At 39.8% G+C, this 18,085-nt stretch overlaps 1 protein-coding gene across 1 annotated transcript in view; it reads right to left on the reverse strand.

Annotated features, from left to right (window-relative positions):
* Window positions 1-18,085, reverse strand: part of LOC124711977 (myb-binding protein 1A-like) — a 104,262-nt gene that overhangs the window by 37,879 nt on the left and 48,298 nt on the right. The window contains exons 10-15 of the mRNA XM_047242259.1: window positions 9,434-9,613; window positions 8,758-8,982; window positions 8,203-8,556; window positions 7,207-7,499; window positions 6,615-6,911; window positions 10-256 (exon numbers count right to left, since the gene is read on the reverse strand). Of these exons, the coding sequence (XP_047098215.1) occupies window positions 10-256; window positions 6,615-6,911; window positions 7,207-7,499; window positions 8,203-8,556; window positions 8,758-8,982; window positions 9,434-9,613 (1,596 nt within the window). The remainder of the gene's footprint in view (window positions 1-9; window positions 257-6,614; window positions 6,912-7,206; window positions 7,500-8,202; window positions 8,557-8,757; window positions 8,983-9,433; window positions 9,614-18,085) is intronic.

The following is an 18,085-nucleotide window of genomic DNA, read 5'->3' on the forward strand; positions in this document are numbered from 1 at the left end:
TCCACTTACCTTAATAGAGTTTTCTGATATAGATTTTTCTATTTCTGCTAGTATTTTCATTTGGTGTTCACTGGCTGCTGAAAGAAGCCTGTGATTTTTGTAAAATGCCATCAACAGGTCTATTGCTTGATTCCTCCTAAAAGGACGCACTTCAGGACTGAATGCAGCAGACACAAGAAATGGTACCAATGTCCAGTTCCCTTCCCATAATATTTTCAAGGCCGTATCAAATAAGTTAACTTGCAGCAAACAGTCCCTGAAAATCAGGGAGTTTAAGTTAAACAAAATTTGTTTCGTAAGTGTAACAGGCACACAAAAATCTGGAGTTACAAAAACAAATCAGCAAAAGTGGAAAAATTACTAACTCAAAACATGTCCATACAGAGACTGAAACAAGACAATGCAACCACTTTATTTAATTTCTCTGATGAACTTATGGCATATGCCCATGCAAATTTAAAGAAACAGAACATGGGGAAAGGATGGTAGCTGTGATTTTTCTCCACTTATTGACAATAGCTCCGTTTGAAATGTATGAATACATTTTCCCACAGTAATATGGCTGAATAAAAAGCTCTCGGGCTTCTAGCTGTATCAAGTGGTTACACATCATTGTGAGACTGCCATTTAAATACTGCATTTATTGGTATCATCACTACTACATGTGAGTTTCACATATGCTACAATGTGTTTAAAAAAGATCTGTCTATCCTATTTGAATTTGAGAATATGTGAATATCTTCTGATAAACGTTAGTAGGACACAACAAAACAAAATTATTTCCTGAGAAACTCTTTGTCACACCATTCAAGTGATGTAGATGAAAAGTGCAAAATTTCACCAACGGTCTGAATGTTCATTTTATCATGTTTGAGCAAATAAAGGCCACATGGCCAAAATTGGTTGCACCTCAACTTTTATCACAAGATTAAAGTAAAAAGTAAATCTCAAATATAGGCCACACTACTAAATTTACCGTAGATTATTAAGTATCACTACTATGTACATGATACAGACACTAAATTATGTTGGCAACCTTACATAACAATTGAGCAACTCCAAGCCATCAGCTATGCACTCTGCAGACAAACTTAACTATTTTTTCTCCAGAATAAAGCAATGTATAGTGCCATATTGTGTGCAGCTAGTCAGAAAACAGCCATCAGGATATCTTTTACTTATAGACAGACAGCTAGATAGGCAGATATTCAGTGATCACAGGCCCTGCAGACCACACTCTGCTTCCACAAACTTGCCACCATTCCTTCCTGTTTTGGGCCCAGTTCCTCCAGGTGTCTTCAATTCCCAGGGCTGCTACCGTATTTACTCGAATCTAAGCCGCAATTTTTTTCCGGTTTTTGTAATCCAAAAAACCGCCTGCGGCCTAGAATCGAGTGCAAAGTAAGCGGAAGTTCTGAAAAATGTTGGTAGGTGCCGCCACAACTAACTTCTGCCGTCGAATATATGTAGCGCTACACAGGCATGCTTTGCAGGCACAAAGATAAATACTGGCGCCAAAACCTCTGCGTCAGTAAATAAATTAAAAAAAAAAAAAAGTTGGAAGGCGAGCTTTTTTCTCAGCCCCGAGTTTCGACCACTGCATTTTCATACATTATCCAACAAAGTAAATACAAATTCTGTATTGTTCATCTTCGAATGTAGCAACATTTCAATGTACTACGAAAATCCGACTGGCAAGACTGTTTGTCAATATGGCCAACTTTACGTTCTGATTTTTTTCCTACCTGTGAGAAGAGATGGCTGCTAATAGGAACTTGATGAATTGTGAATCACATGCAGCATTCTCTTCACCATAAGAATAATACGAATTTAAACATTTTGCCATGTATTCTTTCGTGTTTGCTGCTATCTCATTTAAATCCTGTCTGCCTAATAAACTATGAAACTAGAGTGAGACAACAGCAAACGCGGAAGAATATGCATATCATGTCATGTTTATACTCGTATTATTCTTATGCCTAATAGTGATACAGTCAGAAATGAAGCACGGCAATTGACTAGATTTTTAAATCTAAGATGACTCTAATTTCTGTGCAGAATGTAATGTACAGAGACGTCTGCAAAGATTTTCAAACGGAGAAAAATTTTTGCTAAACTCTCGTTCAGAGCATCATCTATCATACGCAGTCTGTTATTTGGTTCTTGTTTATCATTATCGAAGAAAGCAGCAGTGTAAGTAACAACAAATAGCAGTCTCTTGCCATTGTTTCGCTAATGAGACGATTCCTATCTCTTTTTCTTTTTTTTTAAAATTGTAAGGGGAGGTAGCGTGCACAAAAGCAAGCCATGCCGCGAGCGGCGACAGGCCGTAAACACTCATTATCAGAATGCGACAAACAATTAATGACACAGTACAGTAATGCATTTTCAGCTTAGAGTGACGTAAACACCTATAACAAAGAGAACGGCACTTATAAGAGCAAAGAAAACTAAACAATCAATTCAATTTTCAAACGAATGAAGCACGTGAAAAAGGAAGGGTACCCTTATATATACGGACGGAGCGCCTGACACATAGCAATGGCTACCTGGTAAAGCTTAACTGCTAAGCTTAAGACTCGAACCAAACTACTGTAGCTGTGTCGTCATTCATTCGACCTAAATTGTGTCTCATATTACAATGGACCAACTTTGTTTTGGAGATGCGGCCTAAAACTTTTCTTCCCCCTTGAATTTCGAGTCTCAAATTTCATGTGCGGCTTAGATTCGGGAAATTATTTTTCCTTGATTTCGAGTCTCATTTTTCAGATGCGGCTTAGATTCGAGTGCGGCTTAGATTCGAGTAAATACGGTAGGTCCTTCGCCAGGTCGTCCATCCAGCGTGACCTTGGTCGTCCAATGGGGCATTTGTTGTTTGGTTTCCCTGCTAGTGCCATCTCCGCCTGTCTTCCATCTGGCATACGGGCTACATGGCCGACTCATTGTATTCTTTTGTTCTTTATCTTCTGTAGGATAGCTGGTTGTCACATCAGAAGGTAGATTTCGTTTTTCCTCCTACTCCATTGTCAGTTATCTAAAACTGGTCCCCATATCTTGCTCATTACTCTTCTTTCAAATATTAATAGTTTTCCCCTCCTCACTTAGTCATGCTCCACATTTCTGAACTGTACATTACTGCTGGGCGTATCACTGTGTTGTAGATTTTTATCTTTGCGTTCACTGAGATCGATTTACAGCCGAGTGTCTCTCTGAGGAAATGCATGCATTTCATTCCTACTACTATTCTCTCCTTGATGTCCATTTTTATGTTGTTGTCTGTGGTAAACAAAGATCCCAAGTATTTGAACTGGTGTACTCTCTTGAACCTCTTGCCATCTATCTCAAGGAATTCTTCCTGCTCTTGTCTTCTTCCTAACTGCATGAACTCTGTTTTGCCTCGATTCACTTTGAGCCCCACCTTCTGTGCATAACTGTCCATTTTCTGGCACATTTCTTTCAACTCGTTCTTTGATTCTCTTAGTAGTACTATGTCATCTGCATATGCAAGACAATTGAAGTTACCGTCCATCTCTACTCCAGCCCACTCCTGTTGCCTACACTCTTATTACTTTCTCTAAGAGGACACTGAACAGAACACATGAGAGAGCATCCCATTGTCTGAGGCCTATCTCAATCTCAAATATTTCTGATGTGGCTCCTTGGAAATGTACTGCTGCCTTTGACCCTCCCATACAAGCTTGCACCATTCTCACTAGCTTCTCAGGGATTCTGAAGTCATGCATTGCACTGTAGAGGCTATTCCTGTCGACGCTGTCATTTGCATGTTGAAAATCGACAAACAGGCTGTAGGTATCTTTATCATATTGCCAGTGTATTTCAAACAATTGTCTTAGTGTGAAAATGTGATCTGCTGTCGATTGGTTTGGTCGAAAGCCACCTTGGTCCTCCTGTATGTTGTTCTCTATGAATGGTTGCAATTTTCTGAGGACAACGATGGACAGCACCTTATACATTACATTCAACGAGCTGATTCCTCTGTAGTTACCGCATTCCATTTTGCTTCCCTTCTTGTATATTGGGCATATTATAGCGTATTTCCATTCTTCTGGCAGCGTCTCCTTCTCCTATATCAACTGGATCAGTTTACATACCTCTAAGTGTAAGCTCTCACCTCCCTCCTTGATTAATTCTGATGTTATTCTGTCCTCCCCTGGGGCTGTGTTGTTTCCGAGTCCTTTGATTGCCATCTTCACGTCTTCTTCACCTTTCCTTTCCTTCGTAGTGTGTGCAGGGAATATCTCATCTTGGTCTGGGCGATTCAACAGTTCTGAGAAGTATCCTTTCCATCTTTCTACAACTCTTTCCTTGTCATTCATCAAGTTGCCTTTCTTACCTCTAATGTAAAAAGTTGGGCTCTGAAATCCACATTTCTGATTTTTTATGTACTGAAAGAATTGCCTTGAGTTCTTGTTTTGGCTCTCTGTCTCAACTTGTTCTAGCAAACTGGTTAGATATATTCTGTTCTCTGCTATTAGGATTTGCTTTGTCTCCCTTCTGATGTTGATAAAATGTGCCCTTTTCTGCTCATATTCTCTGTCAGCTAGCCACTTCTCCCTCGTCTTCCTTCTCTTTTCTGTAGCCTTCTGGCATGTTTTATTGAACCATTTCCTCTTCTTCATTATCTTCTTTCTTCCTGATATATCCTCCACTACACTTAGTACCGTGGACTTTATTTCTTTCCCCCTTTCCTCCACATTCTCTCTTGGGTCCAGGATCTCTAGGACCTCAAAACAGTTTTTGATTTCTATAGCATATTGTTCTTTAATGGCACTTTCTCGTAGTTTCTCAACATTCAAAGCAGGTTCTAGTGCCCCCTTCTTCTTATGCATGTAGGTGAACATGAGTCTAAGCCTGCACGCAATGAGGAAGTCGTCTCCCACACAGTCGGCTCCTCTATACGACCTGACATCCATGACTCTATGGCTATAGCACTGGTCCACCAAGATGTGATTTATCTAGTTGGTGATTCTTCCATCCAGTGAACACCATGTTCCCTTATGGATTCTCTTGTGTTCAAAGTAAGTCGAACTTACTCTCAGGTTCTTTGAGATGGCTAAGTTGATCATACTCTGACCATTCTCATTGTTCTCATCGTGCAAACTGTGCCTTCCTATAGTTGGTATGCAGAATTCCTCCTATAGTTGGTATGCAGAATTCCTGCTTTCCCATTAAAATCTCCCAGCACTATCCCGATATTTCTAGTTGGTGTGCTCTCATTTGTTTGTTCTAGTTGGTCATACAACTCTTTTTTTCCCCTCATCTGTTTTATCCTCAGTTGGGGCACCAACATTTTACTTATAATGAAAGAAAAATCTGCAGCAATGCTAATGTCAATAGCAACAGAATTTTAGGGTGACACTGGACGTAGATTTCATGTATATGGAAATTGATGTAAAACTTTTTATTTACATTACCAAAAAGGAAATGCAGACCAAACACGAGTCTATTTCGATATGTCAAACAGCACTAAAGTAAATAATGTAGGGTAACAAAGAGTACAATTATGTACTTGTAGTGCTGAAAAGCAGAGGTGCAATGGTTTCTTTCTTCAAATACAGCTACTGTGTTTGTGAACAAGGCATAAGTTTTTCCGCTTTTTCTTCGTAAGTCTTTAATGGTTTACAAGAGTAACTGCATCGATTTCAATCCACAAGATATGTGAACATATCATTTTGAAACTGACGATTTATAGTCATAAAGGAAAAATCTCTATTATAGGCTGCATCATGATTTTATATTTGTGCAAATACAGTATACAACAGGTCTAGTTACCAATTTCTTACTTCCAATTTTCTGACTAACCCTTGACGTTGCACGTTCTACTTTTTAGCCACCCATTGACCTAGTCTGCTCACAACTACTGTCACTTCTTTCTATACAGCAACACTCGTTAATCCAAAAGAAGATTTGAACAGTCCTGTACCTCATATCTTCTGACCATAAATCACTACCCAGTCAAATGTGAAAAGGACTGGCAGCTTAAAGATGACTCTGAACAAATGGTGCTGCTTGACATTTTTGAGACACAATAAAGTTTGCATATGACAAAAGTCACATTATGTGCCAGAAAAATTGCAGAACCTATGTGAAATGAACCCATGAGCTTTGGCTGCAAGCTTGGGATTAATACCACTAAGCCAACAGAACCTATGTGAAATAAACCCATGAGCTTTGGCTGCAAGCTTGGGATTAATACCACTAAGCCAATAAGCCACACAAAATATTCCTCCAAAATGACAATACAATGACATGTAGAACAGAGAGAGAGAGAGAGAGAGAGAGAGAGAATGTTTGGGAGAAAAATTAAATGTTGGCCAATTCCATAATACAAAACTCATGCTGGTACATGGTATTACGAAGAAAAAGTATAACTCTTTGCGCCCAAGATATTCCTTCTGTACACCATCTGCCATTTGTTTTAAAATTACTTCTCTGCATTTAGTTACATTCAAGCTTACATCTTGCAGTAAATTACAAGAACCATAAACTGTTACGATCTAAGACAGTAAAAAAACCAAGACCAACTTCAATAAAAGTTGCAGCTGAATTTTGTTATTACACTAATAAATCTTTATGAGGTTTTTATCACATACCTTTTATTGAAAAATTTTTCTAGAGCTGTTCTGTAAATATCAACTATTTCCTGTGAACCACTCTGTAATTTATTTTTCTTTTTTGAGGAGCTTTCACTGGAAGCATTCTTCAGGTACTCTGAACACCTCAAAAGGAAAATGCAACACACAGTAATTTTTGGGCTCATATCAATGTAAACGGCTGCTTTTCTTTCTCCTTTGTCCAGCAGTTTTGTTAATATTTCTGCCAACAGTTTCTGGTTTACATCGGACACAGTAGAAAACTTCTTCACATTTGAGAGCTTTCTCAAACAGCTCCTGGAAAAAAATAAAATAAAATTACCACACACATTAATTCATCATCCTTATTGGTAAGAATTTATTCTGCGTCAACTCACAATATAAAGTTTTTGGACAATATTCATCATAGGAGCTAGCGTGTGTGTGTGTGTGTGTGTGTGTGTGTGTGTGAGAGAGAGAGAGAGAGAGAGAGAGAGAGAGAGAGAGAGAGAGAGAGAGAGAGAGAGGGGGGGGGGGGGGGGGTTTGAATAGTGAAGTTATCAACATCACAGTAACTATAGTAACTGTGATGCCTTCAGTATCACTAACATACCCAATACGCATTTCCAGAGGTTTTTGATGTACATCACGAATACAGAACTCCAGTAACTCAAACAACGGTAAAAGCATGTCCATACACAGGGCCATATCAGGTTCAGTGGCAAGGTATACTTCCAGCAAATCAATAACACGAATACGAAAATGGGTCAACGCACGTTCGTCACGGGACTGCTTTTTGCTCTCTTTGGCTTTTTTGTTTTGTTTCAACAAACTGAATGCCTGTGATAAGGCAGCATCCAAACGCTTGCCTTCTTCTTCATCCATTTCATCCAAGTCAACTGACTCCTGCAACCAAAGATATCAAAGTTTAAAAATGTTGAACATTATGACAGATTTAAAACTCCTTTTGAGTTTCATGTTCTAATACAGCTGTTTTGAAAAGCACAAGGAGTAGAAATTAAGTATTATGCATTTGCAAAAACAGCAGCAATTAGGTAATTTTTAGGTCTGCAAGTATTAACCCTATCTACATGCATTTTCAATAATGCAGATTACCAGTGGGAGGGTACTTTACGACCAGTACAAAAAGTTTAAAAATAACAAATGCCATTAATTTGTGCTGACTCATTAACAACATTTTTTAAAGAGATAATGATATGTAAGTAGGATCCATAAGCTGAAAATACTGAATGCATCTGTTGTGAAAAGTTACATCTACTACTAAGACGTACATTTTTGGTTAAGTTTTACTGACAAATCTAAAAAAAAATTATGGAACCTGGTAGAAGAATTAATTAACAGAAATTACTACTTTTTTTGTAATTTTAAAATGTTAAGTACATGACAATACTTTCACAAGGTCGGGGTAAAGTGATGTCCCCCACTCCCCAATGGTACTGCTACAGTTAAAGCAACCAGTAATTACCAAAAATGCCTCATATTATTTTTGAGTGGAAGTTAACTTGGGTTAGTAAATCCTATATTCAGTATACTGCGACAAGGAGAGCCACAATTCTCCACATAAATATTCTCTGCCTACAGTACTCACCGTGTCAGTTAGAGGTGCTGAAGAACCCAGTGCCTGTTGTACAGCCATGCGTACTTTATCATTAACTTTCATATCCTCTTCATCCATTTCTTCATCCAAAAATGTACCCTCAGAATCACTGTCAGATTCGCTGTTGGAATTTTCATTTGCATCTGCACCAGAATGGGCTTCATTTGGCATTACAGAGCTACTTGTGGTCATTTTTTTATTTTTTCTCTGTTTATTTGTATTATTTTTGGCACTGCTGTCACTATCTTCACTCTCATCGTCTCCTTCATTCTCACTACTGTCTTCACTGTCACTATAATCTTTACGTCCAGTCAGTGGATTCTCTTCAGCATTTGGATTCAAAACCTATAACAACAATAACACATTTACTTCTGTCCTCCAGTTGCTCAAAATATATTGCAAAAGTATTAAAATACATATTTTTCATGGTGTATTGTTTTCAAACATTAGTGACAATACAATTTTTTCCATTTGTGAAAATCTATTTAGGCAGAGGATTTAGCCTCAAAATCATCTTATCAAAAATGTACATTATAGCATACTTACATCTAATATCTGATGAAGTGCTGTAGGTGTAAGATGCATACAAAGATGTGGGAACACACAGCCAGCAAGACTGCGTAAGAGGTGAGAATTATGAGATAACAAAGAAAGCAGCAAGTCAACTGCCACTTCCACCCAATGTGGTTCCCCATTTTCCATCTGTGATTCTCGTAGCCTTCGTGATTTATGAGTGCCACTTGATACATGTGCCAAACAGCTGTGGAGTTCCTATGGGCCATCGGTGTAACAAAGAAAGAAATAATTTTGTTGAACATTATGAAATAGAATTCAACGAAAATTGAATCTCTCTCTCTCTCTCTCTCTCACACACACACACACACACACACACACACACACACACACACACACACACGAGGGGAGCGGGGAGAGGGAGATGGAGAGAGCAGCCTGGTTGGGATGAGCATTTGGTCGGTTGGATTGAATGAGAGAAATTACTGACTTACCTGACAACCTACATTTCACCAATGCATAGTGTGCCTGAACTAGCATTTTTCACATTATTTAGACTAATTACAACACTGATAAGCTTTATTTTATGTAGTCAGCTGAACTGGTCTCCTCTGTGTGCTTCAAAAGCTGTGAACCAGCAAGTACATCAACAGCCAAGACAGTAACAACCTTTATTCCATTTTAGATACTATTATGAAGAAATACAAACCTGCAGTGCCTCCTCTGCCATAGACGGATCTGCAAAAAGTTGTAATCCCATGTGAAGGAACATTGTATGGAAAACTGGGATCACCGATGCTTTTTGTTCTTTGCTGGTGTCACTGCCATCTCCCACTTTTTGTTCAAGTTCCTGCACTACATTTATCATCTCCTTCCATGCTTGTAATGACTGCAAGTATAAAAAATACACCAATAAATTTATTTTTCTACTTCCAATGAATGAACTCAATACCCTGTTTTAGGAACAATTGTTACCCAGATAATTAGTACAACACAAAGACAAACACAAATTCTGGCCTTACATTTTCTCTCACCAGTTTGAATTTTCTATTGTTCTATTGTCATTTTGCTCACGTGTAGTGGGTCAACAACATAATTACTAATTTTTCAAAGAATTTGAGGCCAATTTTCTGTGTTACTTCCTGTAGTTTCCTGAAAGTTTTAGGAGATCAAAGTCATTTGCAAATCCCAGACTGTTTAAATTTACACAGCTTCCTATTAAAATTTTATCACCATGAAGACTGCATGCAAGAGATGTTAAATTGCTGTGACAATATTATGAAAAGGATAGTTGCTCCTCACCATTTAACGGAGATGCTGAGTTACAGATGGCACAACAGAAAGACTGTCGGAAACTGAGCTTTCAGCCAACAAGGCCTTTGTCGAAAGTAAACAACGTACATACAAACACTCACACAAACCCAACTCTCACACACATAACCACAGTCTCTGGCAGCTGGAGCCAATGTCTGGCTTCAGCTGCCAGAGACTGTGGTCTCGTGTGTGTGTGTGTGTGTGTGTGTGTGTGTGTGTGTGTGTGTGTGTGTGTGTGTATTTTCGACGAAGGCCTTGTGGACCAAAAGCTCACTTTCCAACAGTCTTGCTGTTGTGCCTATTTGCAACTCAACATCTCCACTATACAGTGAGTAGCAACTATTCTTTTCGTAACACTGTTACAGTCCATCATGGATTTTCCATTGTTTAAATTGCTGAAAAAAGTACTACTTGTTTGGATGCAAAATAGGTAGGAATAATGCCATCTACATTCTGTATACAAGGAAAGATTACGTGACAGGTTCCTCACTCAGAAATTATATTTGTTTGTGAGGAGATTGTGTTATCCACCTATAAGAAGGAGAAACATGTATCAACAAGTGTCGGAATTTGGCAGCAGCAGGATCATGCCTCTTCCCAAGACTGTAGTTTATTGTTCTGCGATATTGGTGATTGCATCGGCTAAGATGCCACAATCATCATGTAAGTATGGAATCAATGGATTGAGAAGAGCCATAGTGAATGTCACAGTCTCCATGTGACTAGTGCCTGAAAGGGTAAACATACTGTCTACTTTACCGTGCAGGATTGTACAGCCACATCACATCAGGAAATGGGCTGGTTAGCAGCAATAAAAGTTTCACACAGAGAGTGTAACAATATTTGGAACATTATTGACTGTCAGCAAAGGAACCATTGTTGCGGCTACCCTTTAACCACCAGAGAGAATGGCATGGCAATAGTGGTTCACCCAATGATGACACTACACACAGAAGTGGCACCACACCATCTTCCCAGACATGTTCCAGTTATGTGTACAGCATCACTACAGACAAAAGCAAATGTGGACACTCAGAGGAGACTGAACGTGGGTGTTGTACATCTGTGATAGTAATGGGGTGTGTCATTAGGTATGCAAAACGATAACAGCAAGCATTACATTTCTGCCATGCTAAGAATGGTGGCCGTTCCATATCTTTAGTGTTCTCCATCTCATTATCGTTCACCAAGATCACGAAAGATCAAATATTGCCCCTGCTGTCTCATCCTACGTCAAAACTGCTTTCCTGGCCAGTAGTCTTCACCAAATCTTTCACCACTGAAAACATCTGGTCATGGGTTGCCAAGAGGCACATGCCACCATTTCCCAGTCACTATGATTGATGAACTCTGGCATAGAGTTGTAGCAGCACTGAACAAAATACCCAAATCTGTCATCCAAGCTTGGTTTGATTTTATGTCTAGCCAGGTTAAAGACACTTGTCGTCGGAGTTGGCAGCTGCATATGCCAAATCCTGGACCCTGTATACCCCCAAATTGCCTACAAATTTAATTTGTATTGTATCTCCTATACCCGGGCCGCTGAAACATTGCACTTGACGTTTGCGTATGTAGTTGGCAGCATAACAAGTGAAGAACAATAGGCGCTAGGCGTTCAGCGTGGGGCGACATCCAATCACAGCGCAGTGAGCACTGCTGTTACTCACGTGCTGTGACGTCAAAGTTCCCGTGTTGCCGGCTTTGTTTAGTGAATGTGTATACAACGTGAATTGTATGTTGTTTACCGCGTGTTTTCGTTGTACTATGTGCTATATCGTTGTGACTTTTGTTACGTTGTGAGTTTACATACTTGGAAAATGCCACCAAAAAGACTTCGTTCACCTGGTGACAATCCTTTGCGTCGAGGGGTGCCGCTAAACAGCCAGGCACTGGAGTTGCTTCGCAGAACTCTTGAGTTTTACGAGCAGGAGAAAAACTACGTAAGCATTCATGGACAGCCATCAATTCCTACCGACAAAGTGGTGGAATGTACGTCGAAAACTCTTGGTATTAGTGCAAGAACCGTAATAAGTAAGGAAGTATTACTACAAAACTTGGAAGATACTAAAGTGAGCCGTAATGATTCCGAGCTGTCTGGATCAAATAATACATTTTTATCAACCCCGGGAAAGAAGAAAAAGCGGCCTAGTCCAATCACAGATTTAGATTCTTTCCAGACTGATGCAGTTCGTAGGCATGTTTATGCTTACTACAGCAGAAAAGAGTATCCGACTGTAGCTAATTTATTAATCTCTTTAAAAGAAAGTGAACTCTTCAGGGGTGGTAAAACATCACTAAAAATTGTGCTAAAAAATTGTACCGCTCGTAGCGTTTTCTTGGACAAAATTGTGGGCAGAGACATTCATTCCATAATTTGGCTATACGAAACGTGGGTTAATGCTGGGGAAGCTGTCAGTAAATGTTGGACGGATAACACACCCAGCAGTAGCGGCCATCAGCTGACGGGAAGAGGAGCTAGATTAACTGTGGTCCATGCAGGCTCCTCCAGTGGTTTTGTCCCTGACGCACTTTTAGTTTTTAGATCAAAAAAGACTGGTGATTACCATGAAGATATGGACCACACAAGATTTGTTGAGTGGTTCAGGGAACTTTTAAAACAATTTCCTGTCCCTACAACAATTGTAATGGACAATGCTCCATATCATTCGGTGATACAGAACAAAGCCCCAACTGACCTTAGCTGTTTAGCCCCCCTTAAACATCCCAACAACCACCACCACCACAAATGATCGGAAAGAAGTTAGGGTGCAGTGGTTACAGGCTCGAAATATTGCAGCGGATATGAGTATGACAAAGGTTCTGTTATATTCTCTTGTTAAAGAAAATAAGCCTACGACACCTACATATGTAGTAGACGAAATTGCCAAGGAGCAGGGTCATACTGTAATAAGGCTGCCACCATATCACTGCCATTTCAACCCTATTGAGTTAATATGGAGTGATGTAAAAATGTATGTAAGGAAAAACAACAAGTCCTTTACAATAACAGAGGTGGAAAAGCTGTTGCGTGAAGCTCTTGTGACTGTGGATGCAGCCTCATGGAGAAAAAAAGTAGAGCACGTCGAGAAGAGTATACGAGCAGCACAGACAATAGAAGGCATTATCACTGGCCATGAACAATTAATGATTTGTCTTGCTGATGACGACGATGAAGACGGTTTTAGCGATGAATCGGACAACAGTGACGATGGCGAGCTGGATGGAATTGCACCATTATCGCTGTAAATTGGTGTGTGAAAAATTACTAATATTGGTTATTTATTGCAATCTCGGTTATTATTTATTTTGTAAACTACGTAAATTATTGATTTTAAAGTACCAGTCGTCAGATGCTTGTTTTTTGTATTTCTTTGCTCCGTTATCGAAAGGGTGCGCATTGTTAAGCTTTTACATGCATTATTATACGGTTGTTTACTTCCTGTCATTGTAGTACAACTAAAAACGCGTTTTTATATCTGTAATTGCTCAATCGCTTGTATTTACGAGACGGGACGGAAAACTGTATCGCCTGCTGTGTGTATAGAGGCTGCTGTTGCAACATCGCTATTACAGTATAGCCAACCTCACTAGACAAAAAGCGAACTGTCAAGTGCAATGTTTCGCCGGCGGGGGTATATACTGGATACGAGCAACACATAAAACTCCGTTAGCAGCTAACCATCTTGGTGTTGCAATTTTAATGACCAGCAGTGTTTATGTAGTCTTTGAGTCTTCTTAACATTCTTCAGGTTAACCTTGTATCATTCTCTCTCATAATGTATACCAATGCACCACTGAACAGCAGTGGTGAAAAGCAATCTCCCTTTCAAACATAGGAATTATATAGCCAACTGGTTGACTGTATAAATCCTATGTTTGATAATGATACACTGAAGAGCCAAAGAAACTGGTACACCTGCCTAATATCGTGAAAGGCCCCCACGAGCACGCAGATGTGGCATGGACTCGACTAATGTCTGAAGTAGTTCTGGAGGGAATTGGCACCATGAATCTTGCAGGGCTGTCTATAAATCCATAGGAGTATGAGGGGGTGGAGATCTCTTCTACAGAGTGCATTGCAAGGAATCCCAGATATGCTCAACAACGTTGATGTCTGGGGAGTTTGGTGGCCAGCAGAAAAGTTTACATCTACATTTATCCTCCGTAAGCCGCCCAACGGTGTGTGGCGGAGGGCACTTTACGTGCCACTGTCATTACCTCCCTTTTCTGTTCCAGTCGCGTATGGTTCGCGGGAAGAACGACTGTCTGAAAGCCTCCGTGCGGGCTCGAATCTCTCTAATTTTACATTTGTGACCTCCTCGGGAGGTATAAGTAGAGGGAAGCAATACATTCGATACCTCATCCAGAAACGCACCCTCTCGAAACCTGGCGAGCAAGCTACACTGCGATGCAGAGCGCCTCTCTTGCAGAGTCTGCCACTCGAGCCTGCTAAACATCTCCGTAACGCTATCACGGTTACCAAATAACCCTGTGACGAAACGCGCCGCTCTTCTTTGGATCTTCTCTATCTCCTCCGTCAACCCGATCTGGTACGAATCCCACACTGATTAGCAATACTCCAGTATAGGTCGAACGAGTGTTTTGTAAGCCGCCACCTTTGTTGATGGACTACATTTGATGCACTTCAGGGAGCTACATGCTTGTGTGCAGTGGAATATTCAAAGAGCCTGTACTTGAAAATGGTAAACTTCTTATTATCAGCACACAGACGTAAATAGATTTTTTTGGATATGACAGGCAGTCTAAAAATAGATGTCATTTCACTTAAGCTACAGTTAAGTTCTTGGCAGTATTTCACATGCCAGAATACGATTACCGTTTGGTACAATAACAAAGCAAGCCCTGGACAGGTCTGTATCTTGACCCCAACGCCTGACACTGACGAGTTCATTCCCTATGTTATTGTGAGTTGGTGTCACTGTTAGGTCTCATTCTTGCACAGCACAATACAGCAGTTTTCAAACTATGCAGTGTTAATAAAGTGGCCATATTTCATTACTGCACCAATTCCTTCAACTGATTTATGTATTTACAATTAGCGTACTGTTAGTTATCATTATCCGTTGCAGCATGGCATCATATTAAGGGATCATATTTATGCGCGTTACTGCTTGAGGAATTTTCCAAAGGTCTATTCAGTTTGGAGCAACGGGATCGAAAACCTAGATCCTACAGAGACTGACCTTGCTTTCCGTAGCACATTGTAGACTACACCGTCAATCTATGTGCTATCAAATAATTTTGATAAATAAATTACTCAGCACAACTGATGCCAGAAAGGGTAACTATTTCATGCTCCTGACACGCTAACTTCAGGTAACTTTCCCAAACTTTATGAGGCACAACTTGTGAGAAATGAGCCTGATTACTTGTTTCATTTAGAAAATGTAGCATCTTCGCATTTCATTTCTTCTAGCGTTTTTAATTTAGTGTTTCATGTAGACGACAAGTCACGTTGTTACAAGGTTTTAAACATGTGAATCGAGCTTAATTAAGCATTGTTTACGAAACAAGAGCAAATTTAGCGTCGCCGTGTCACTTCCACTTCCAAGACGGGAAATGGACTTTTGTTTTCTCTCTGTGCATTCTGCAAGAAATTTAATTAAACCAAGAGAGTTACATGAGCGCTCTGTTTGCCAATTTTCTGAAAAACTGGAGACGACAGTGAGAGCCCGAACCTAGCAGCTAGAAATTAATCTACTACGAGATGGATGGAAGGATATTGTTTTTCTCAGAGATGCTGAACCATACTATATGTTTTAGAGCTTTGTGTTAAGACTTTTGCAATACTGAAATAAACCTTAATTTCTCTTATATCAAGTACGATCCTCCAACTTATTGAAAACATGATTTGATTGATAAACCACAGTAGAAACTTAGCGCCAGAAAGAAAGACCACATATTTTCTATATTTTACGTTTAAAGGGATGTAAGTTTTAGTGACATGTTCACCAAGACACCACAACTACACCAACTGAAATGGTTCCTTATCAACTTATTTGTGATTCTGAATTATATACCTGGGAGTTACAGTATTCTTCGAAAGATATAAATCATATACTGATCATACATTGAGGTCACGGCCATACTATTCGGGAGTTTGCGGTTTATTACGTCTACATATTTCTCATATTAGTTCCATCTCTCACTCCAGCACAGACCTTCCTAAGATACTGTTACAATAATTAATGCGAAGGATTCATGAAAAGAAAATATTAATTAAAATACTTCGATTTGTTTTATAGAGGTTATATAGAATTATGGCAGTGAAGTTTTATTGTCTCCGAAGAGATAACTATTAACACTGTAGACTCCGTTCAGTTTTAACAGAAACGTACATTGTAGTACTCGTTATTAAATAGTACGTGCATCATGTTTAGAGTTCAGTGCAAGCCGACGTCTAAGAGGAATCTCTTTTGGATTACGTCTTTAGGACAGGTTTTCAATACAGCTTACATGTAATAATTAACGAGTAAAGAATTCTCTAAGAGCATTCACAATGGTCAAGTTATTGTCCAATCGCTGATAGCTGATAACTCAGAAGAATGTTCCTGGAGCCACTCTGTAGCAATTCTGTACGTGTGGGGTGTCGCATTGTCCTGCTGGAATTGCCCAATTCTGTCAGATTGCACAATGGACATGAATGGATGCAGGTGATCAGACACGATGCTTATATTCATCTCACTTGTCAATAGTTGTATCTAGACGCATTAGGTTCCCACTTCGCTCCAACTGCACACACACCCACAACATTACAGATCCTCCATCCAGCTTGAACAGCCCCTTGTGAAATGCAGGGTCCATGGATTCATGAGGTTGTCTCCATATCCATACACACCCATACATTCACTACAATTTGAAACGAGACTCGTCTGAGCAGCCAACATGTTTCCAGTCATCAACAGTCCAATGTTGGAGTTAACAGGCTCACGCGAGGCATAAAGCTTTATGTTGTGCAGTCGTCAAGGGTATATGAGCGGGCCTTTGGCTCTGAAAGCCCATATCAATGATATTTCATTGAATGGTTTGCATGCTGGCACTTGTTGATGGCCAGCATTGAAATCTCCAGCAATTTGCAGGATTGCCCTACTTTCACATTGAACAATTCTCTTCAGCTGTCATTGGTCCCGTTCTTGCACGATCTTTTCCCGGCCGCAGTGATGTCAGAGATTCGATGTTTTACCTGATTCCTGATATTCACAGTACACTCGTGAAATGGTTGTATGGGAAAAATCCCCACTTCATCACTACCTCAGAGATGCTGTGTCCCATCACTCATCTGCTGACAACAACACCAAGTTCAAACTCACTTAAATCTTGATAATCTGTCATTGTAGCAGCACTAACCTATCAAACAACTGCGCCAGATACTTGTTGGCTTACATAGACGCTGCCAACAGCAGCACCGTATTCTGCCTGTTTACATATCTCTGTATTTGAATACACGTTGATACCTGTTCCTTTGGAAACAGCCATGTTTAGAACTGCAATCTCCTTTCTTAAATCTGTTTTTATGGGGTATGACTCAGAAATGTTCGTCTGAACTTAGATTTTGTGATGGTTAACTTGAGCTCTACCATTTTCACTCATTTTGGATGGTGTTCCACATTTCAAAGTGCTGCCAATTTCTTTTGTGCAACAACCCATGGTCTTCAGCTACTTCTTGACTTAGTTGTTGATTCCTACCATACAAAATTCGGAGAGTGTCTTGCGTGTTCAGTCCGAGACAGGTAAAACACCTGTAGTTATCTGAATTGCAATTAGCTCCTTTTTAGTGGAGGGGTACGTTAAGCAACAGGTGAATGTTAATGTAATTTTTTGTTCGTCAAAATTTGTGACATAGTTACACGAAGAAAGGTCCAAACCATGTCACTGGCCTATTTCCCACAAACTAAAACTGCGTCTCCTCCACGTACTACTCGTCTGTTTTTGAGGAGTGGGGGTGTCCAGGGTTGATCTATACTGGGATGTTTGTGTTAGCTTATCAGAGTTTCCATGCTTCTTCATAGTTCAAAACTTTATTGAA

Source organism: Schistocerca piceifrons, chromosome 8 (assembly GCF_021461385.2).
Source record: "Schistocerca piceifrons isolate TAMUIC-IGC-003096 chromosome 8, iqSchPice1.1, whole genome shotgun sequence".
In the NCBI taxonomy this organism is placed as follows: domain Eukaryota; kingdom Metazoa; phylum Arthropoda; class Insecta; order Orthoptera; family Acrididae; genus Schistocerca; species Schistocerca piceifrons.